We start from the raw sequence: 24,191 nt of genomic DNA on the forward strand, positions 1-24,191 counted from the left end.
GGGGAGTAGGGGAGAGGTAGGAGGGGGCAGGGGGTCAACAGGGCCAGTGCTGGAGTCCAGGAATGTCCACAGCTTTTGAGAACTAAGAGGTCACAGGATACCTTTGAAGAAACAGTGTCAACATAGTAGAGGAACTCTTAGGGCAAATGAGCCTAGAAGTTCAAAGTCAGAGTCAGAGTCAGAGTCTCTGTCACCTGGGCTGGAGTACTCAGTCTGAAGTGCAACCTCAACCTGCTGGCCTATGCGATCCTTCCGCCTCAGTCTTCCAAGTAGCTAGAATGACTAGTGTGCACCACCACACCCGGCTAATTTTTTTATTTATCATAGAGATGAGACGAGGTCTTGCCAAGGTCTTGCCCTGGCTGGTCTTGAACCCCTGGGCTTAGGCAATCCTCCTGCCTGAACCTCCCAAAGTGCTGGGTCACTGCACATTTTTTGTTGTTGTTGTTTAGTTGGGGGGGGGGCTCCCTCTGTTGCCCAGGTGAGAGTGTAGCAGCACAATCATGGCTCATCACAGTCTAGATCTCCTGGACTCAGGTGATCCTTCTATCTCAGTCTCCGGAGTAGATGAAACCACAGATGGTGATGCCTGGCTATTTGTTTTAATTTTTATTTTTGTAGAGACGAGGTCTTACGATGTTGCCCAGGCTGGTCTCAAACCCCTGGTCTCAGACAATCCTCTCTCTTCTGCCTCCCAAAGTACTGAAATTACAGGTGTGAGCCACCATGCCCGGCCAATGCTTGAGATTTTAACAGACGACAAACCTAGGGGGACTTGAGACCACATGGTTACAGAATGCCAAGCCCCTCTGCTGTCGCAGTCTTCTCTGAGTATTTGGGAGAGGGGGTGGGGTTAGCAGCAGCCTTGCAGGTAATCTGGATTAGGTACTTGCTGCTTTTCTGAAGTTCTCCCTCCTCCTAAGGACTCCCCTGCCCTGCAAAGCCTACTGGTGAGCGACATCAAATGGGGACATTAGGCTGGTTACACACCTGTCCTTTTCCACATTTGTGCTCGCCCTTTGCAAACATGATGTAGCAGTGCAAACTCCTGGACCTCTGAGGGGTCGGGCCAGCCCAGACAGCAGGATTTGGAACAGAAGTGCTTCTGTTTGGGCCATGTTGTCTCTTCCACCCCCACTGCCAGGATTAGTCCTCTTTTTCTCCTTGGTCTCCCTTGTCCTATTCAGCCTTTAAGACCTGCTGGAGTCAGGCTTCTCGGGGACACGTTGTCTCTCTGTCCTGGTCACTGTCCTCCTCCTCTTTTTCTCTCCTGTGCCATTTACAGTGGGAACCATTTGAATGTAGGCTCTGCTGCTCTGTTACTAAACTGTCTGAGCTTTTGTTTTATCCCTCCAAGTAAAACCTAAGTCAGGTGAGGACCGTGATTCGTGGTTCATTCACTCTCCCTCTGCTAGCTGCTCATGCCACGCTGAGCTCACAGTAGGTCCTCATGAATAACAACAAGTTGATGGCCAGGCTCAGGGGCTTAGCCTGTAATCCCAGTACTTTGGGAGGCCAAGGTGAGTGGAATGCCTGAGCCTGCAGGTTCGAGACCAGCCTGGGCAACTTGGCAAGACTTCATCTGTACAATAAGTAAAAAATTAGCCGGGCGTGGCAGCACGTGGCTGTAGTTCCAGCTACTTGGAAGGTTGAGGAGGAAGGATCCCCAGAGCCCAGCACGTCGATGCTGGAGTGGCCTTGAGCATGCCATTGCACTTCAGCCTGGGTGACAGAGTGAGACTCCAACTCAAAAAACAAACAAACAAACAAAACAGCGAATTGAGCATTTACTATGGATTAAGTGTTTTGTTGGGTTTTTTTTTTGGCATTAACACGTTCCATCCTCACAACTACCCATGAGGTTAGTAATATTAGAAGGAATACTGGGTCAGGCACGGTGGCTCATGCCTGTTATCCCAGCACTTTGGAAGGCAGAGGCAGGAGGACTGCCTGAGCCCAGGGGTTCGAGACCAGCCTGGGCAACCTGGTGAGAACTTGCCTCTACAATAAATCAAAAAATTAGCCGGGCATGGTGACGTGCACCAGTAGTCCCAGCTTGGAAGACTGAGGTGGAAGGATCGCCTGAGTTCAGCAGGTCGAGGCTGTGGTAGCCATGAGTGTGCGGCTGCACTCCCGCCTGGGCAACAGAGTAAAACTCCAAATCAAAAAACAAAACAAAACAAACAAAAATACCCCACAGCTTCTGAAGAATTCCTGGGGGTCCTTCTACACTCTATCCTATCACCACCCACCACAGTTTCAGAACAGAACCATCATGGTAGGTTCTGAGAATGTGGACAGGAGTCCTCGATCATGGAGCACTCCACAGTTCCCTAGACCCTGCTTACAAGGCAGGAAAGCATGTGGCTTCAAGGTGGGCAGATCTGCAACCAGCTTTATGATCAGGAAGGGGAGGGAAGACTTAACACTTGGCCTACCAGGCTGTGGACCTGAGCAGCAGTTCATCTTAACACTCATTGTCTTTTAAACCCAGAAAAGCTCATGCCTGTAATCCCAGCACTTCAGGAGGCAGAGGCGAGAGGATCGCCTGAGCCCAGGTGTATGACATCAGCCTGGGCAACTTGGTAAGACCTTGTTTCTACAATAATCGTTAAAAAAAAAAAAAATTAGCAAGGCATGGTGGCGCGCACCTGTTGTCCCAGCTATTTAGAAAGCTAGGGGAGAAGGAGCGCCTGAGCCCAGCAGGTGGAAGCTGCAGTGGCCATGAGTGAGCGACTGCATTCCAGCCTGGGTGAAAGAGTGAGACTCTAACTCAAAAAAGTTAAAAAAAAATTAAAAATAAACCCAGAAAAGCAACATTCCAGACGCGTCGGGGTGAAGCATCCTCCTCCCAGAGCTGCCGTCTCGGGGCCCTCCTTGGAGAAGGGTGTCTGATCCAGGCTTGGTCGTACAGGGCTCTGAGTTGTAAGCAGGGGACCCCGCCCCTGGCAGACCCTTCCCACCACCTGCTCCCTCTCACCAGTTCCCATCAACCCCCATCTGCTACCTGGGAACCACACAGCCAGCCACAGATCTTGAAGTTACTTCAAAAGCCTCCCTCCTCGGGAGCACTTATCCCTCTAAATAACGAATTTCTCAGCCCTAATTAATGCGAGGAAAGGGATGATACACAGTTCTCTGATGCTTTAAGTTACAGCTAGTTAGACACTTTGAGGGAAGAGCAGCCTCTAGCTAAAGGGTTAGATAAGCTAAAATCAATATAAGCCACCGCCTCCAAACCTTCTAAATCACCATCTCCCCTCCCCTGATCATCCCCAAGTCAGACCCCAACGATGGGCATTGAGCAACCTCCAAGCCTGGAAATGACCATCCATTCAAGCCAATGACAAGAGAGATTACTCCCCTACTCCAACAAAAAAATAAAATAACTGCAGCCTCTGGAAGCAACCGGATAGGTAAGAACAAGGAAATAACCTGAGAGCGTGCAATGGAAACAATAAAGCAGAGACATCCCATGAACATATTAGTAGAGTCATAACATCTTAAATGAAGGTGAGAGTCTGGTTCTTCCACAAACTAGTCAAAGCCACTTGATTAGATTACTGAATATAATTACCCTGATATAAGCAGATCTGAACTTGACATAAGATTCATAAACCTTGACTGGGCACAGTGGCTCAAGCCTGTAATCCCAGCAGTTTGGGAGGCCGAAGTGAGAGGACTGCCTGAACCCACTCCAGAACAGCCTGGGCAACTTGGCGAGACCTCACGTCTACAATGAATCAAAAAATTAGCTGGGCATGGTAGCATGCGCCTGCAGTTCCAGCTATTTGGAAGTCTGAGGCAGAAGGATCGCCTGAGCAAGTAGGTCAATGCTGGGGTGGCCGTGAGTGTGTCACTTCACTGCAGCCTGGGCAATGGAGTGAGCCTCCAACTCAAAGAAAAAAAAAAGATTCATATACCTGTAAGTATCTAAGAGAGGGTTACAAGAAGGATGAGGAGGACTAAAATCATATAAAGGAATCCACTGTCTAAATAGAGAAGCCACAGAACTGGTCCAGAGTCTCTGTGACACCACAGAGCAGAATTACAAGGAGAAGGGAGGGGGGCATTAAGAATGCTCTGAAAATGAGGCTGGGTGTAGTGGCTTATGCCTGTAATCCCAGCACTTTGGGAGGCTGAGGCAGGAGGATTGCTGGAGCCCAGAAGTTTGAGATCAGCTTGGGCAACATGGCAAGACATCTCTACAAAAAATCAGACAGGCATGGTAGCGCATGCCTATAGTCCAGCTACCCGAGAGGCTGAGGAAACTTGAGGTTCCTTGAGGAAGGAACCTTGAGGCCAGGAACTTGAGGCTGTGGTGAGTCGTGATCATGTCACTGTACTCTAGCCTGGGCAACAGAGTGAGACACTGTCTCAAAAAAAAAAAAAAAAAAAGGAATGACCTGCTCAGAAAACAGTTACCTCCCTCACCTGAGGGGTCCAAGGAGAAGCTGGTGGCAGGGAGCACCTGAGAGCCTCAGAAGGGGACTGGTAGAGAGGTCCCTTTCAGAACAGGGAGACTTCAGAAGCCAGGATACTAGATTCTGTTGCCCCTATAAGGCCCTAGTACTAGCGCTTGCCTATTCAGGGTCTACAAGTGTCTGGGAAGACAGAAGGAAGAAGGTAGACAAATGACAATACATAGTCTACCATGGCTCCCTGGAACCAGCCACTGGGACATTAGGAAAGTGGGCATGGTTCCTTTATAAGCCGGCATCCCCAACACCAATTTCAGCTAGCCTTCAGTGACCAGTGCGTGTCAAGCAGGGCAGGAGGGTGTCTACACCGCCTGCTGAAGTTCAACTTATCTTTAGGAACTGTTTGTTTTATTTTCTTTTGGGCTAAGTGCCAAGAAAGACTGTCCCCCTTTCAGCTTCTCTTTCTTAAAAGAAAGGAGAAAAACAAAACAACCAAACACCCGTAGCCCAAGGCCACGCTGCGCTGTGGGCGGCCCACATGAGCTTCCTTTATCCAACCACAAAAAGCGTCCGTGGAGTCAGCGAGGGGCCCTGGAACGGCGTTTCCAAGCCCGGCTGCTCCTCCGTTGAGGTTAGCAGTTACCCAGGGGCCAGGAGCCACTCGGGCAAACAGCCCGTGCCCTTCATTACACAACGCCGGGGCCCTTATCTCCCCGTGCCACTGTCGGTTTGCAGACATTGCGTAGTGCGACGACCACAGCCGAGACTGGCCCACAGGAGATAGCTGTCGCCTGTGCTATCAGGGAGGCAAGAGGGGAGACCGGTTTCTATTAAAAGAGAGTCAGAGAGACGGGTAACAGTCCAGCGGACCTGCTTCATCGTGTCACTTCCTTTGATCCTGACAGCCAAAGCCCCCCTCTCCCCATTCTCCTCCTCGGGCCTTCCCTGCCCTCCGAGAACATGGAGCCAGGGTCCATTTCATGTCCTGTCATCAAATCCTGGGAGACAGCCAGGTACGAGACACAGGGGAGAGGTCTCCCAAGGGGCTGATGATCATCCTCTAAACTTTTCAGACTGACTCTTGAAGGCAGGAAAGGAGCAGGGGACAGGCAGATACACGCCGAGTGGGTGTGACATCCGTGTACGGAGCTCTCATCACAGCAGTCTCCTTCCCAAATGCCCCAGGGTATAAATCCAAAACCAAAACAGCAGTTGTGTTTATTGAGCATCTATGTCGTTCCAGGCACTGTGCAGGGCGTGTTCAGTACGTACCTGAAATCCTCAGAATATCTCATGTGATAACTGCACCACAGGGATGAGGAGGCCACAGTTCACAGTGCTCTACAGTTTGCAGATCATATAGTATGCAGGTGTTAGCAAGAGCGTCTGAGCCCAGGTCCACCAGGCTGCGAGCCCATGTTCCCTCCACTCTTCCACACTGCCTTCCCTCCTCCCCAGGCCCAAATTTCCAGTACCTCCGTCAGATTCCAGCCTACCATTCCAGTATGAATCACCCTCATTCCTGCCAAAGGAAGTCACTCCTCATTCCCTCCCCTGGCCCTGACCAGGACTGCCCTGACCAGGATTTTCCTTCTTTCTGTCCCAGTCCTCAAATTCTATTTATCTTTTAATATCCTGCTCACGTGCTACTGGATTCAGGATCCCAGCTCTTACCACAATGGCCATTACATAATCACTGGTAGGACTGCTCATTAAGAAGCGTTCTCTCCCATTAGGAAGGCCCCATGAGAGCAGAGGCCTTGTCTGTCCTACACATCACTGTGCTCCCAGGGCCCAACCCAGTGTCCAGCACACAGTAAGTGTTCGACAAAATTTTAGAATTAAAAAGTAATTACTCCAGGCTGGGCAAGACGGCTCACGCCTACAGTCCCAGCAATCTGGGAGGCCAAGGCAAGTGGATTGCTTTGGCTCAGGAGTTCAAGACCAGCCTGGGCAACATAATGAGACCTCATCTCTACAAAAAATAACATATAATAAGTCAGCCAGGTATGGTAATGCACATATGTAGTCCCAGCTACTTGGGAAACTGAAGCGAAAGGATTGCCTGAGCCCAGGAGGTTGTAGCTGTGGTGAGCTGTGATCATGCCACTGCACTCCAGCCTGGGCGACAGAGTGAGACCCTAACTCAAAAAAAAAAAAAATTAACCACTACAGATAAGTCATTTCAGTCCTGAACACACACACACACACACACACACCATAATCTTTCTATTTTCTACTCTCTATAATATTTTAACTCTTCTGTTCAAATTATAAGCTCCTCAAGGGAAAGTCTCATGTGTTACTAATCTCTGTACCTCAAAATCCCTGGCACAGAACGTTGCTTGTAAATCTTAAGGACTCAACAGACATTAATCTACTCAGGCTAAGCAGCAGAGAGGTTAATGAGTACCCCAAGACGCATGTCACCATGCCCAAAACCGCCCAGCACCCCTCACAGACAAAGATTTGAAATTGCCCTCAAGTCAAATTCTAGTCTTATCTCCTCCTTGGTAGAAGCAAGGAGCAGATCTGGGCAGCAGCAGATCTAGGCAGTCACAGGCAGGTTTGTGAAGGACGAATTAAAACAAGCTGGGAGTGAGATATGGGCTCTGGTCCCGGCTTTGCCACCAGCCCGCGGTGTGACCTTGGGCAAATGACAGAACCTCTCTGGACCGCCACTTATTCCTCTGTACGTGAGCATGTCGACAAAAACCACTTTAAGGACCCTTTCGGCTGTGACATTCTGTGACTGCTAGACACACGGAGAACCCACACCTGCAGAGCAGACGGAGAGCCATGAGTGCCTTCCTCAACGGGTGGCAGGAGGAGGGACGGAGACAGGGACACTTAGGCGACCCTTCAGCATCCTTCCTCGAACTTCCAAAAATCAACCAACCAACCTTAGCTAGTGAAGAATTCAGTCCCTCTCATTAGCAAGAACGACAAGCACAATATGAATATGGATCTGAAGAAAAGGGAGAAAGCAGATACTGAAACGGATCCTCAATAAATAACTTCCCTCTAAGTTAAACCTGAATTCTTTTCCCACATATGCATGCTTTCACAGATCCAGTTTGGGAGCATTCAAATTAGCACAACCTGGCCTTAAATACTGTGCAAAACACATAGTAAGCACTTTGCTTTTATTTATGTCATCAATGGTTTCAATGGGAATGACTCATCCATCCTCTTTAACACTCTATTCTAATATGGTTTACTATAAATAATGCAGAGAGGGAGAGCGCGCATGTACACGCGTGGCTGCTGCATACAGGGCCCCTGAGCAGCTAGGTCACAAAAGAGCCAAGCCCGTGGGCATTCCTAAGGTGGCTCTCAGCTCAGTGGACAGGCAAGCGATGATTCAACGAAGAGGAAAAGCAAACAGCTCTCCCTTCATCATCCGAGTGTGCAGGGCAAGTGATATTGTCAGGAAAGTGGAGAGGAAACGTGCTAAGTATGTGCCAGGTACCAGACGGGGATCTGAACACATAAACTCCTTTAACCTTCCAGAACCTTCCAAAGAGGCAGGATCAGGATTCAAACTCAGGCCAGCGTGCCTCCCACCTGTGCTCACTTTCTTGGCGTGTATGGATCAAAACTCAACCCATTCTTTCCGACCCCAAGCAACACTGACTGGTGATGGTCCCAGTTTTTAACAACACAAGGGCCTCCCGGGAGGCCAAACTCACAGGAGGCCAAACCACAAATGCAAAAACATTACAGCAATAAGAGAAGTCTTCCCCCAGCCCAGACATTCCGTGGCAGCGATTTCTTCCTCACTGGGATGCATTCCAGCCACAGTAAGTTGGAAATCATAAGCTCCTGGGCCCTGTCCACTTCCCACCTAAAAAGCAAGCCCAGCCTTCACCCCAGGACTGAGCTGACAAGCCTCTCCTGCACACTCCTTCGATAATCTGCCTTCGGAGTCAGACACTGTCGCCGAAGGCGCTGATCACTGCATCATTGTGGCCACGTTCAAAAGCCAAATCTACCCTTCCAAAAGTCAAGGTAAAAAAAAAAAAAAAAGGAGGTACAGACTTCCAAAGTATTCCAAAAGATTTTCAAAATGTTTGGGACCCTGGCATTACGGAAAACAGGCTTAAGTAATTGTGTGTTAGATATGTAGCTTCTTTACAACAGCAGCAGCACTCCGCAAATGGAGACCTTTATATTCACAATGCACTTACATTATTCACCTATTATTTCCCCTGCCGGCTGCTAGCACAGGGTTAGTACTATCATCAATTTAGCAGTGCCCAAAACAAAAGATTTCACCGGTTCTTTTCATGGCTTCTCCCCGGGGCCACGACAGCTCCATGGTGCAATAGGACCTGTTTACCCAGTACCTTCACTGCGCTATGCGCTTTATACATATTTCATTCTCATCACCACGGATAAGGCAGTCATTTTTCACGAGACAAGGAAACAGGGGCTCAGAGAAGCCAAGCCACTGGCCCAAGGCATACAGTTAGTAAATTCTGGAGCACAGGTTTTCATTCAGGGTGCCTTGCTCTAAAGCCTGTGTTCTTCCCTTCACTCCACACTGTCCCCAGAAAACATCATTTCTACCACTTCCCAGAATTTTTTGTTTTTTTGAGACAGGGTCTTGCTCTGTCACCCAGGTTGGAGTGCAATGGCATGATCATCGCTCACAGCAGCCTCAAACTCCTGGGATCAAGTGATTTTTCTACCTCAGTCTCCCAAGTAGCTGGGACTACAGGCATGCACCACCATACCTGGCTAATTTTATTTTTTGTAGAGATGAGGTCTCCTTATGTTGCCCAGGTTGGTCTCAAACTCCTGGGCTCAAGCAATCCTCAGAAAAATATCTCTCTCTCTCTCTCTCTCTCTGTCTCCCTTCTCTCTCTCTCTCTCTCTCTCTCTCTCTCTCTCTCTCTCTCTCTCTCTCTCCTCCCCCTCCCTCCCCCTCGATCCCCACCCCCAATTCCTGGGCAATATTTCACTATCTTTAGCATCTCATGGACTTTGGCTAGCTGTTTCACCTCCTCAGTGAGTCTGTCTCAGTAGATTCCCCCTGCTCTAAATAGCACCCTCCACGATCTGCAAACATTACAAGGACACCAAAACAAAGCTATCAGCTTGGTCCCTAGCTTTAGCAGCCAGTCCAAACTCTTTTATTTGATTCTCAGACAGCTTATTGACTAGGTGATGGGGTCAAAAGTTTTCTCTTCACCTTGCCTCTTTCAGAAGCAGCAGCAAATTCAGGACATGTTAGAAAAAGTCCACCCATTTAAGATGTTCAGATTCACATCATTTTCATCAGCACCAATTATTCACCAGCCAACAATCTGCAGGAGTAGAAGGGGGTTAAGAGAGAAAGAGATGAGAGAGGAAAAGAAGAAAAGATTGCCCCCACCCTTTCCCCTCTTGTATTAACGTGGGCATAGGCAGCCCACTCAATGAAATGTTCTCAGAGACTCTGCATGTCCACATGACCGAGAGAAGTAGGTGAGGGAAGGAGGCTGATCAACAGGGTGATAAACACAGCCGCTGCATTTGACAAGATACCTGGTTTCTTTCATCAGGCTCTTTCACACTTCTCCACTCCAACCTGAAAGAGAGTACTGTCTCCCCACCTGTCCCCTCCTTTCTAACACACCACCCCTCACCCTGACCCCAACAGTTTATCTTTGCGTATTGGAAAAACTGGCATTTATCAAGTAATCTGCTCCTCATAGGTTGTTAAACAGACCACAGGGGTTATCAGTGGAGCTGATAGAGGAAGATAAACAGCAACCTCTTATGCAAATAGCACTAAGAATGTGGGACGGGTCACAGAAAGCAGAATTTGGGAGAACACGAATGGTAACACTTTCCTTCCATTGCAACCCAGGAAACCTGCAGGAGCTTGGGGAAGATTCTCTGCGGGGTGGGGAGGCAGGGGGGTTTTCTTCCCTTTCTCGCAGGGAGAGGCAGGTGTGTCTGTAGGTCCAGCCTGCTTTGCAAGGAAGAGAAGTGGGGTCCCGTCACAGACAACTTGTGGCCCCAAGTTTCTCCTCCTCACAACAGCCATTTCATTTTTTCCGAGATTTCAGGCCCACTGGAATGTGCCGTATTCAGACTGAGGAGGTGTAGAACCAACCGAGAGAAAGAGAAGGTGTCCTACAAGGTGAGAGTGGGGGTCAGAGGGCGGTAGGGAAAAACATCCACAGAAAATCCGGAGTTCTGGGTTCTGAGATGCAACCCACGTGACCAGGAGGTGCTCTGCCGATCTGCCTTTGCAGGGAGAGAGGCGAACAGCAGCCAGAGGTCCAGGTGGCATCTTTTCAAACCCTTCTCATTCTTTTAAGGGCAAACTCACATCGAGAACCAAGAGGAGAGTGGCTCCAAGTGACAAAAGAATTGCACTCGGAGGGACAGAGCAAGCTGCTTCTCACACCAGGCTGCAGGCTGGGGAGGGGGAAATGGGAGCAGAATGACAGAATCCAGGGCTGGCCAGAATGAAAGACTGAATGGAATAGGCTAATTTACACAGGAAGTAAGCACTTACCAGACCCTTCATCTCAACACACAAAACCCTCGGCCATATCTGGAAGCAATTACATCCAGTTAACATGATCTGCTTGCCACTAAAATTAACTGCAAACAGAAATATTTTTCACTTTTGCAACAGGGGATGCCAAGGTTCGGCCTATTCTCTCCCCCCACCAGCCATTGAATCTGGCTGCTGGAGAATATTTAGCAGCTACTCAGCTCAAAAAAACAAAAACTACTCTTGTAGCTGTCAGGACACAGAAAGTAAAACAGTGGATAATTATGAAGGGGGGTGGGAGGCGGGCGAGAGGTGGCAATGGAAACCATTGTGCTCGAAATGAAGGAAAAAAGGGCCAGGCGCACGGGCCCTATGTAGGTCTGCAGCCCTTACGAGTCCAGTCTGGTTTTTCACACTGAACTTCAAGGAAAGAAAAATGTTTTTAGAGTCCCTCGATTTAGCAGCCGCTTCACATTGTTTTTAGGTACCATCTTTATCCCTTCTGCCAAGGGGGCGGGGGTGGGGGTGGGGGGATGCAGGGAGGTAGACTCACAAATGTTAGCAGATCCTTAATTTAGCAGATCATTTAGGGGACAACTGTCACGATTTAACTTTTGCATTGAACACTTCCAATCCCTACTCTACAAACGCCTTCGAAGCAGCTTTCACCGGCTCTAAGCGGGGCAAGAGCTGCTTTTAATTCAAGACATAAGCCGTTTTTCCACGTAGAGCAAAGAGGGGCCCACGAGGAGGTGAGAATGCCTCCATGAGTGTGCATGCCCAGGAACGGGCCAGTGGCCCATTCTCCAAAATGCCAGGTCTGGCGGCCCCAACTCACCAACCCTTCTTGCCCTCTGGCTTTGCACCCAACTCTGCGATCAGATAAGAACTTATTTTTATTTTTCCTTGAACTGCTGTCAACGATGCCATAAATGCCAGAGACAGATGGACAGATTTCTTTTAAAGTTCCTGAGGAGGCGTCATCTCAACCCCCTCCCCCCACCAGCCCCTCTTTTCTGGGCCAGACTCTGGCATGCGTTCCCCCCAAAGTGCAGTTCTCTCCTTTGTCACCAGGGACCTTTAAAAACAGCAGCAGCGACCGCAGCAAAAGTAACGCATCCATTTGCCAGACAACTCACAAACATCTTTTCTCAAGAAGAGTCGGGCAAAAGTTCCCCTCAAGAATGAGGTCAGACACTGCTGTTCTCTGTAAAAATCACATTTAGAAACATTAGTCGTGGGGGAAACAAAAGAAAAGGAGCAAGTTAGGTAAGTCTTTCTCTAAAGACTTAGGGCTATGATGGAAGGAAATGGTCTTGATATGCTGAAAGGCAAAAAAAAGCACTACAGCGTTCTTCATAATTTTGCAAAATGTGATTTTACAGTGAGAGAAAAATTAAAGACGTACACACATCCTTTCACATACACAACCTGAGGCCATCGCCGGCCTGGCATGGTGCTGGGTATTCCGGACGTACCGTCCTACTTAACACAAAACCACTATGAATTAGAAGCTATTAATTTCTCACAGATGAGGAAGCGGTTAGTTAGAAATCTTGCCACGGTCACACAGCTTCTAAGGGATAGAGGATGAATTTGAACCCAGACACAATGCCCTCCAGTTTCCCATCCGTCTACAGCCAGCAGCTGTAGAAAATTTAAATGCTACAGAAATGCAAAAAAGAAAAGATAATCCACCCCTGAAATAACCCCCTCCTAGAAACAACCCCCGTCAGCATGTGGGGAGGGGCTCCTTCCTCTTGACTACACACACACACACACACACACACACACACACCCCAGGCACATACACACACATTCTCAGCTCTGTCACCGCACAGCCATCCAGGCATGGAAATGGTTAAGTCGCCCTCACTGCATAAATCAAAAGTTCAAGGCTGCAACATACCACAATGATTCCCTCTTTACATATGACAAGAACCAGAGAGGGGCTGAAATCCCAAGCATCCTGCACAGGGTCTCCCCGGCCGCACAGGTTATGCCGCCAGGGTCAGGGCCGCGGACCTTTAGCGGCAACATTCATTTCCTGAACAGGACAAGTTCTCCTAACCATAAAGCTAATAGGAACTTCCTCGCACGGCGAGCTCCGGCTGACAGGGCCACTTGTCACTGGCCACGCAGGAGGAGAGCACTGGTTCCCATTAGCGGGTTATGATGCCAGGTGCTACTAATAAGGTACATCGGCAAGAAACAAGAGCCCGCTAAGTTGTCTCTCCAACTCTGGAAGTAATCAGGCCTGGGCTTCGGGGCTGGGGAGGGGCTTTCTGGAAAGAGATGGGTGCGGGGAGCAGGGGTTTTGCCATAGCAGACCCCGGCAGCATCTAACCTGCTAAACGGCTTAGACACATTGCGGAGAATCATTCCCATTTCCCCCAGCTACCATAAAAGACTCCCCCAAATTAACACTCGTAATGGTTCCCCCAGCACGCCAGGCCTGAAGGATTACCCCAAGAGCCACGACGGCCAGCCACATCTGCTTCTCACTATGGCAAGGAGAGTTGTGCCAACAGACCTAACAGCATTAAGATCACAATGCTTGGTTAATCCACTTAGGGGGCAAGACTGGCAGAGGGGATTCAGTGGCCCCCTTGTGAGGCTGGGGTCACAGGGATGTAGGGAGGTGGCTTCACGCTCCGTGTGCTTCAGGTTACAAGTGATCTCGTGTAATATGCTTTAAAAATCACACTGAGAGGTAGGGGCTAACCTCACTTCACAGAACAGGAGACGGATAGTTCACAGAGGTTAAGTCACTTGCCCACATTCACAATGGAGCTGGCATGCAAACCCAAGTCCATCAGATGTCAGTCTTTGTGCACCTGGAGGGCCACCCTGTCTCTCACTGAGACAATGGTTTGATGGCACAGTGGTCTTGTTTTTTTAGCATGCCTGGTGGCGATGGTCTGTATGCGTGTACATATCTTTACTTATTTCTGGGGCATCCAAATGGCCCTCAAGAGGGGAAGACTCGGCTGGGCTCAGTGGCTCAGCCTGTAATCCCACTTTGGGAGGCCAAGGCGAGTGGGTTGCCTGAGCCCGTGGGTTCGAGACCAGCCCGGACAACTTGACGAGACCTCGTCTCTACAATAAATCAAAAATTAGCTGGGCATGGGAGGGTGTACCTGTAGTTCCGGCTACTTGGAGGGCTGAGGCAGGATCGCCAGAGCCCAGCAGGTCAACACTGGGGTAGCTGAGTGTGTCACTGCATGGCAGCCTGAATAACAGAGTGAGACTCCAACTCAAAACAAAAAAAGTAGGGAAAGACTTTAGAGCCGGGCTCGGTGGCTCAGCCTGTAATCCCGTGCTTCGGGAGGCCGAGGTGAGTGGATTGCCTGAGCCTGCGGGTTTGAGACCTGCCTGGGCAACTTGGCGAGACCTCGTCTCTACAATAAATCAAAAAATTACCTGGGTGTGGTAGCGCGCAGCTGTAATTCCAGCTACTTGGAAGGCTGAGGCAAAAGGATTGCCGGAGCCCAGCAGGTCGAGGCTGCAGTGGCCGGGAGCGGCCACTGCACTCCAGTCTGGGCGACAGAGTGAGACCCCAACTCAAAAAACAAATAAATAAATAAATAAGATAAATTTTTTAAAAAAGACTTTAGAAACCTCTTCAATGGGCCCAGAGTTTCTCCTCTTCATCAAAATGTCTGTAATGGAGCCATCCAGTAACTTTCTCAGCAATGCCCCACCATCTCGGGAAGTTCTTTCTCTTGCCTAACCTGGAACCTTCCTACCGCAATGTTGAACGCAATCTGTTCTCACTGAAGAGAATCAGTTCTCGAGGACAGAGTGGAAAGTGAGCTAGGACCATAGAATCAAGTAGGTTTCTGCGAGTTTTTCGCCGAAGTTTCCGTGCTGATAATGAAGCACCGGATCCCCTTCCTTGCAGCTGCAGAGATAAGCCTCACGTAGGCAAAACCCAACCCTAGATTTTCCAGACTGCGCCAGCATAATAAGGACACCGGGGCTTTTAAGGGGAAACAGTAGAAAGGGGAATTTCTGATTATGCCGGCATGAAATTAACAGCGTGGGATTTTTATTTTTGTAAATGGGTTTTTTCCTCCCTTTTTCTGTTTTTCGAGTCAGCATAAAAGGCCTCTTTCGCTAGAAGCTGGTTTCTCTGTGTTGGTAAGAAATGACGTGGTAGTCGTCGGACCCATGCGGCCCGGGCCCCCAAAGGGCTAAACCCGCTGCAGTAAGGAGCACTCCCCCTATCTTCCTGTTCTCAAGACGCCTTCGGAGGAAATGAGAAGGCCAGAGCTGGCGAAGCAAGGTACCTCCTGGTCACCCAATTGCAGGGAACATGGAGCCAGAAGACCTGACACCAATCTTTATCACCTTGTTTGTTGTTGTTGTTGTTGTTGTTGTCAATCCAAGCAGTAGCACGATCATGGTTACCACAGCCTCGGCCTCCTAGGCTCAGACAATCCTTCTGCCTCAGCCTTTCAAGTAGCTGGAACTACAGGCAACTGCCACACCCAGCTAATTTTTTTTTTTAATTTATTGCAGAGACAAGGTCTTGCCATGTTGCCCAGGCTGGTCTTGAACTCCCAGACTCAGGCAATCCTCTTGCCTCAGCCTCCCTAACTGCTGGAATGACAGGCGTGAGCCGCTGCGCCCAGCCTTACTGCTTTACCATGGACAAGTCCACTAACGTCTCGAGCTTCCCCTGGCCCATCTGGGAATGGGAAACTAACACCCCACCATCCCAGGAGGCAAGAGGGTTCACAGAGACACTGGCTGTGAATGCACTTAGCACAAAACCTGACATGCAGCAAGCGCTCAAAATGATGTCTGCTGGGTCCACACGTAGAAGCATCCGGCTCGGGGAGGGCAGGCAAGGGAAGAAGCTCTGGAACATTCAACACCCACAAGCCTGGCCCCGTGATTTCCGTCAGTGGGGTGGAGTCTGTGCACCTCATCTCTGCAGCGACCACAGTGATCTGCACGCCTGGCCACGTGCAGGGGCAACAGGACACTGCATCGGTGAACCGCCTCGGCATTTGGACCTGACGGCAGTGGAATGCTGCCCAGCTAAATTTAAACAAGAACGGGAATGACTCACCAGGCCTCTGGTCAATGGGACAAAAAGTACCCTGGCCACCACGGCATAAGAGATCGGTTTCTGGGGAAGATGCAGGTGCACACTGCATCTCAGCCCCACACGCATGGTGCCCGGGGCAGCAGTTCCACAGCGCTGTATGGACCAACACCCTACGCTAAAGAACAGTCTCTAGGAGAAAGCAGGATCAGGACCAACATGAATGCATTTTTTTACCCTGCACTGCTGGCATGACCTACTTCATAAAAATGACAAGAATAATACAACAGCAAACACTTAGGGAGCATTTACTTTGGGCCACCACTCCTTGCACAAGACAAATATTTACTGATGAATCTTTATAACAACCCAATGAAGTAGGTACTGTTATTATTGCCATTTCACAAAAGAGCAAACAGGCACAGAGAGGTTAAGTAACATAACCACAGTCACACAGTAAGTAGTACAATCAGTATTCTGACCTGGACAGTCAAAACGCACACTAATTATGTGTAAAATGTGGGGTGGGGCTGGGCGCAGTGGCTCAAGCCTGTAATCCCAGCACTTTGGGAGGCCAAGTTGAAGGGATTGCCTGAGCTCATAGGTTCGAGACCAGCCTGGGCAGCTTGGTGAGACCTCGTCTCTACAATATATCCAAAAATTAGCCGGGCGTGGTAGCACGCACCTGTAGTTCCAGTTACATGGAAGGCTGAGGAGGAAGGATCGCCTGAGCCCAGCAGGTCGAAGCTGGAGTGGCCGTGAGCTTGCCACTGCACTTCAATGTGAGCGACAGAGTGAGACTCTGACTCAGAAAAAAAAAAAAGTGGGGTGGGAAAGTGGGATGTTGTGGCAAATTTTTCTTTCTACCCAAATAACTCCCATAGAGTCAGAGCTTCCACCTCTTCCAAACCAGAACTTCACTGAGAAAAACTTCAGTTATCATAGAAAGCTCAGAAATCCTCCGATGGGCAAACTGAGGTATGCCTGTGTTCATTTAATAAAATTCTAAGTCTAGCAGTTGGGCTTTCAGCTGGACTTGCTTTAAATTCATTAATTAAAAAAACATAAAATGATTAGAAATGTCTCTCTCCTGAATTAGCAAGAAATCAAAGAGCTGTGAATGGAATTTGATTCTAACAGTTTAAGATAATCACTATTTTAAAGATTCATAATCATTTTCCCAGAACAAGCAGGAGGAAAAAGGTATTGCTAAACTATAGCTTTCTCCCTCCCAGCAATTAGCAGCTCCGTCCGATAGAGACAGCAAATTAAAACGGGACTTCTCACTGAGATGAAAGGCCCGGCAACTTTCCTCCATTGAAAATAAAAGAAAGGAAATCATCTTCAAAAGTTCCAAGAGTTCAGTCTAGATCCCAGATGGCTCAGCAACCCTAAGCAGGTTAAAGTATTAAAAACCAAAGTCAGAGCAGACAGAATCCAATCAAACTGACCCCCTATTTAGCTGGCTGAACCACCAATCCAGATTCCGAATCAGAGCAAAATTCAACTAACCCAAAGGACTCTGCGAAGATGTAAATGCACGCACAAAGAGTAAAAGAACTTTCTTAAGAGCTCAACAATCCACAAAGAGCTCATCCAAGCACCCACTTTTAAAAAAAAAAAAAATGAAGAAATTAAAGCTCAAGATGAAAAAAATAATGTCAATGGTGACAGAGCTGAAAAAATGCAGAGCTGGGTCCAGACCTGACCTCCCCCAGTAGCTGGGTGTGCCACTACAAAGCCTTCTGCTAGCTTCCTACCCCACAGTCAACAACCTTTACAAAAGATCAGATTTCCAGGAGCCCGGGAGGTTATAAGCTTAAGTCATTCATCACCCCCAAAAGGATACTTCCTGGAAATAGAAATGGATACAAAAAGGATTGGGGCAAATCTGTGAATGACAGAATAGCCATAAATAGCTACTAAGAGAAGCTGGTAGACACCTGACCTTTAGGACTGACGTCAAGGAAGATGGCTATAACCTCCAGCGGTGGTATCTCAGGGATGGTGTTGTTGACCAAAGACTAGGTCAGATGGCCCTGAACCAGAAGAGCAATGCCCATGTTCTTATATGGCCTGGTGCAGCGCGCCCAGGACTGTGCATGAGAAGACAAGCTGGGCACCTGGCTCTACCCATTTATAGCTATGGGTCCGTGGGCAAGTCACTTACTTGCTCCCAATTTCAATTTCCTCATCTGTCGATCAGGGCCAATGGTGGCCCATAATCCCTTATCCAAAACCCTCGGGTGCTTCAGAAATCAGAATTGGTCAGATTTTACAAAGGTGCTCCAACGCCTATCGTGTTTAACAGGCCCAGCAGAGTCTAGGACAGCACTCTGTAATCAAACACATTAATATTTTTGCAGCCAAACATATGAATATTCAAAATAAGTGGGATAAATATAGCCTCACGTCAGTTCAGATCAGGTTTTACCACTAAATGAGTTTGCTGCAAACCTTTTAGTTTTCAGAGCTTTTCAGACTTCATTATCACAGATATGGGATTGTGGACCTGAACCCCCTCAGGGAAGGCTGTGAGGGGAAGAGAGATAAAGTCATTAAAGGTGCTTTGCGAAGAAGAAAGTGCAGTAGCTGATAAAAGGCGTTCTTAATATTATTGCTGCAGCTATCATCTTTCCACAGAATACTCTTTTCGGAACAGAATTTGATTTGACATCAGAGGCACCCGGCAGAATGATGAAAGGGAGCCAAGAGTTCCAGGCAACTGGAAAATCCTAAAAAATACCCTAAACCAAGGTCAATGCCTGTTGGCCCTCTGTATGGTCAACCACTAAAAACAGAGCAGCTACCATCTGAAAGAAACCAAGGCAAAGGGCAGACAGAACTGTGACATGTTAGCCACAAAACTTACCCACCCTTGAGTCAGCCCCAAGAAGCCTCTAGAAAGGGCTGCACACACAGGTCCAGGGAGTTGGCTGAGGCCATTCCTTGTGGTTCCTGAGCATCCCTTCAAGGCCCAGGCAGGAGTTGCAACTGTGCCTGTGCAGGGCACACACACAGTCGAGCTAAGGACTTGTCTGTATAAGATTCAGGGGCTCCTAGGATGCATACCCCACTCTGGCTTCTGCAGCACTAAATTCAGAAACGCACGAAGACCAGGCTGTATGCGCCTAGAGAGACTGCAGGCTCTAAATGAGGACTATGTTCACACTTAAGTCAACCATCCTGCTCGCTGCAGTCTCATCACATATGTATATAACTGCGAATGCTCGAGTGCACCTGGCCCACTTGAGCTGGGTCCTAGACCACATCCAGACAAGCCTACACTCAGAACCGCTCCAGTCTTTCAGAGAGAGAGAGAGAAAGAAGAGAGATGGAGCTTAGAGGGGGTACAGTCCAGTCTTCCAGAAGCCTGAGATGACCCTCCCTCCCTCAGACATCATCCTCTGTCATGTGGACCCACTGGGGAAGACTTCAGGGTCCAGAGCTTGCTCCCCCACCTGCCTGGAGAATGCTGCTGACCTATCAATCTTCCCACTGTTCTGGCTCTGGTAAGTGAGTGAGCCCTGTCTGATTTACCCCAAGTGGTGTCTTTGTCTGGTCTTCCCATTGATCCATGACTACACTGGACATTGCTTTTACATCTCGCCATCCACTGCAGAGTCCAGGATCCACTAAGTTTCATTCCAATACTCTGTCAAGCCCACAAGTTCCCTCTCACTCCACCAGCTTGGGATCAAGCCATGGGAAACCTACCGATGAGATTCCATAACAACCCCCCCTTCTGCCAGGACCCTGCCCTCACTCCCTCTCCATTCCCTTCTGTCCCCCCAAGAAGAAAAGCAAGAATGACTGCTGGGTACTTAATCTTGACCAACTCTCTGGCCTATCGGTTTAAAAATTATAGAATCAACCTGTAGCCTGTTCATCATGGTCATCAACATAGTTAATTTCCAGTCAATTCAATAGCCTCCTGGCATCAAAATCTCCCCTCTGATTTTTGTTGTTGTTGTTCTTGCCTTTTTGTTTGTCCTGGTAGTAGTGATTTTTTTTCTTCCACTAGAGCATATCTCAGACTGCTAATGGGTTGGGAGAGTGAGGGGAGACAGAGAAGAGTAGAAAATAGGGAAGGAATGCATGAGTCCCGGGGCTTTGAGGGTGGAGGAGAAGAAAGTATATCTAGCCAGAAACTGACAGGCTCCTGTTCAGAGTAAGGGTCGAAGACACACAGGATTCGTTTTTCCCCTTCTTGATTTCTTTCCACCCCCATGGCGTCCCACCAAAGGCACTGCCCCCAGCTCTAGACTCTTGGGCTGCAGCAGCTGACTTTCCACACTTAGTCAAAAGCACATTCTCCCTGTCAGCAGCCACAGCGTGACGCTGAGGATTCCAGGATCAGTGCCTCACCATCACACGTTCATAGGACAGGGACATTCTCTGCACCACCTCACAGCCAACACAACCCCAGTGGAAGGCAGCACTGTGGATACAACACACTAGAACTCAGAGAAAGAAGACCTAAACAATATGGGGGACAGAGGGTCGGTTCTTACCCTTTGCAGTAACCATGTGCTGGTCACAGCTCTAGTGATCTCTGGATTTTACTTCATTAATTCAGCACCAACTCTGTTGACCATCTCCATTTTAAGAAGTGAGTAAAACAAGGCTCAGAAAGGTTAAGTAACTATCACAGGCTCTCGCCGCTAGACGTGGCTAATTCTACCACCCAGGCTCTTGGAACATAACATGGCCAACTCTCCATCTCTCCTAAGAGGAATGAGGGTCTCAGAATGAGCACTTGGAACTCCCAGGAGAGTGGTATCTTTTTTAGCCCTCTTAGTTTGTAAAGAAAAGAACCAAGACCTGATGAGAGCCAGAAAAAAAAAATAACTTTCCACCATACCCTATTTCTCAGAGCACACAGCTGAAATAATTCACATCCAGAGAAGATGGTAACTCTATCTGGTCAACTTTGGGGAGGGGGTTTCCTCTTTAGGAAACTCTGAGCAAAAAGAAACAGGCTCGGTCTATTTCTGAGCAGTACAAGCATTGAGAAGACACACCTTAATGGTGGTTATTTTTTGCACCCACTGGAAAAAAAATCAGCTCCGTTTAGCTCTCAGCACTTTCCGCAAGGTAAGTCTCAGTGCGGCCGATCAGGTAGTATCAGAGCAGGTTCCGGCTACGGGTGATCAGATCGACTTCCAAATGCCCCCACCCTCACCCCACTCCTGAATGAGCAATTGAGGAAGGGGGGGGCGAAAGGGGGAGGGACAAGGCAGAGAATCCACCCAAGATCAGCAAAATAGCAGGCCAGAGGGTGTGAGGGAGATGTCATCACCAATGACAAGAGAAAATTGAATTTCTTGGTAGCACAGATCTGACCCAGGAACTAGAGAGTAAAATGACGGACATATGGTTTATGACAGAAGCGGGAGAAAATGCAAACACACTACCGATTCCTCTTCCGATAAGCAATCGTCAAGCCCTCTGTTCTGTAGACACGAACCTCTTTAAGACTGAATGACTCCAGGAGGCAGCAAAGCACAAGGGGGTTAAGACCTAAGTTTGAATCCAGCTCTGCCTCTTACTGTCTATGCGACCCTGCAAGAGATTTTACATCTGAGTCTTAGAATCGTCCTGTGTAAAATCACCTACCTCGTGGAGCTGTCGTACTGAAAATGCAACTCCATGTAAAGTGCTTGGTACTGATCCCAGCACGTCATAAGAGCCCTATGAATGGCTGTTTCACAGAGGAGGAAACAGAAGCCAGAAGAAAGTCCATGCTAGCCCAAAGCGGCATTTAATTCAATGTGAGCAGAGATGGGATAAGAATGAGACTTTATAGGCTGCAAGACCAAGACTCTTACATTCATCCTTCTCCCCTGAATTTAAATCAACTCCCCCTAAATGCGCTGCTTGCAGGATTAGAGAAGGAGAAGGGAGGGGCAGCAGGGAGATGAACGTTCCGAGGACTGAGGTCTCGAACCTGCAGCTGCTCCTGTAGCCTAAGCAGCCTCCAACCTCGACCATCTTCCTGAGCTGCAGAGTGGGACAAGCCCACCTCTGCAGGAACCACTGGGTGGGGAACGCAGGGACCTGAAACCCAGTAACACGGCCAGATCCAGGCCACAGAAGACCCTCATCCTGAATCCCACTTCCTCTTTCCCTTCTCTCTACGTTGCCAGTCACTCCAGGCAAAGAAGAATGGACCAAACAACAGAAGAAAAAAAGAAAAAAAACACAGGAGCCCAACAGCAAAAAGAGGGAAAAGGGCCTATTGAGAAGCTGCGCCCATGAGATCCCCAACGCTTTCTGGAAAGACCCCCACAGAACCCCTCTCACCACACTCTGAAAAATGTGCCCCTCTAGGACTTCAGAAGAAGTTTTTGTTTTTTACAAACGGCAAGGAAGACAGGGGAGCCAGGCCCTCCAGCACGGGAGCAGCCAGGGTATGAAGGAAGGGTGTCAGGGCCGGGAAGTCCTGCACCAGGCACGGGGCAGAGCTGGACCTACCTGTGCTGTTCCACGGCCTCGTTGTCAGGAAGCTCGACCCCACAGACGCTGCACTGCTCCCCGATGGTCCGGCTCTCTGACTTCATGCCCACAGCCAGCTCACCCAGCTTGCTGAACAGCTCCCTCTGGATGAAGCCCTGGGGCAGCAGACCCCCATAGGTGCTGAAGTCCATGGAGACGGCCAGGGCAGGTTGCACGTGGAGGCCAGAGGTCACCGAAGACGGCATGCTCAACACAGCGTCGGCCTTGTGGTTGGGCAACACGGAGTAGATGCCCAGATGTTTCTCAGCTGAGGGTGCCGGGTGCTCAGGCCGGCAAGGGGGTGCCTGGCCAGCCTCAGTCAGGGGTGGCAGCTGTTCGGCGCTCTCCTCACGCCCGTAGTGCAGCTCTCTGGCGCTGGTGATGACGCTGCTTCGGGTCGGGGTCCCAGGTCCCTCTTTGCCCCTCTCCTCGATCTTGTCCCCCATCCCTCCTGAGATGCTGGACTCAGCTGCCCCAGGGCTGTCCTGGCTAGGCGCCTCATCCACCTGCATCATCTCCGTCTTCACCTCGGCCACCCCAGGGTGCCGCCCACCCCCCGCCAGACTTGGCTCCTCGGGGCCTGCTGGCGGCTGGAGTGTTCCCTGCAGGAGAGATTGTCCTATGGTCATCAAACTGTCCACGGCAGCCTTGGTGGGACTCATGGCTGAAAGACCAAAGGAGGTGGAGACCGAAGGGCTCTGGTCCACCATGGGCCCAGGGAGGCTCTGTCCAGCCACACTGGCATACCCACTCTCCTCGCTGGAATGCTTCGAGATGAAGATGTTCTTGAGGTACCGAGCCTTGCGGTCCTCTTCGTCCTCGGCCCCGCCGTCGGCCATGGTGGCCTCCGTGTCATTGTCGTCTGAGGCCTGGATGGTCTCCAGGATTTTCAGGCACTGCTCCTCCAGGTACTCGATCTCCAGGATTTCGGCCGCATACAGCAGGTCGTCCAGGTCCTCCGCCTTGGCTTGTAGCGTGGCTGTGTACGCATACTCCAGGATCTGCTGGAAGGTCTTGGGCGAGAGGAAGTCCAGGGTATAGTGCTGGCTGTTGCGATGGAAGAGGATCTCAAACATCTTGCTGGTGCAGGCCAGCACCGTCCGGTGGGCGTGGAACTCCTGGCTGTCCACCATGATGACCACATCGCACAGAGTCCCGGCCAGCCGCATCTGGTTGGCCTTGCACAGCAGCCCCGTGGGGTGGCTGGGGTTCTGCAGCTGGATCATGCCCATTTTTGTCAGATCCATGGTGCTCCCCTCGGCTCAGGCATGAGGCTCTCTTTCCTTCCGGGCTCTGCGTGGCGGGGCGGGGTGGGCTTCCTGGGCCAGTGGAGAGGGGTGGCTAGAGGGAAGAAGAGGGAAAGAGGGAAAAGAGACGAGAGAACAAAAGGCAGAATCATTAGGGGCCCTACGAGTATGAATTCAAACACTACGACGTGTCCCCATGCTCCCCACTGCCAAGACCCAGCAAGAGGGTCTCAGGCTTTAATGGAAGGGGCTTCCTAGGAATCTCCAAATCTGCCTTTCGAGACTAGGGCTGATGAAGACAAGTAAAGAGAAGGATCTCCCACAGCTGATGCCGAGTTCACTTCTCTACGGCATCTGTTGGATGAAGCGAAATAAAAATTACAGCGAAGCCCCGTGAGTCCTGAGCTTCCTTTAGGTCGGAGAGTAGGGGCTTCCCGCACCAGGCGGCCGGCATCCGTTGTAAGGAGGTGCCA

At 49.6% G+C, this 24,191-nt stretch overlaps 1 protein-coding gene across 2 annotated transcripts in view; it reads right to left on the bottom strand.

Moving 5' to 3' along the window:
* ZBTB16 (zinc finger and BTB domain containing 16) overlaps positions 1-23,812 on the bottom strand; it is a 198,641-nt gene extending 174,829 nt beyond the window's left edge. Inside the window, exon 1 of one of the 2 annotated variants that reach the window (XM_021706405.1) lies at positions 22,451-23,803. In XM_021706405.1, the coding sequence (XP_021562080.1) occupies positions 22,451-23,718 (1,268 nt within the window). In that variant the 5' untranslated portion in view covers positions 23,719-23,803. Of the gene's footprint in view, positions 1-22,450 lie in introns of both variants that reach the window. The other variant, XM_008073306.2, reaches the window with a different exon arrangement.
* Between the last annotated feature and the right edge of the window lie 379 nt (positions 23,813-24,191).

This window comes from Carlito syrichta, unplaced genomic scaffold (assembly GCF_000164805.1).
Source record: "Carlito syrichta isolate Samal-C Ts95f unplaced genomic scaffold, Tarsius_syrichta-2.0.1 Scaffold115681, whole genome shotgun sequence".
Lineage (NCBI taxonomy): Eukaryota > Metazoa > Chordata > Mammalia > Primates > Tarsiidae > Carlito > Carlito syrichta.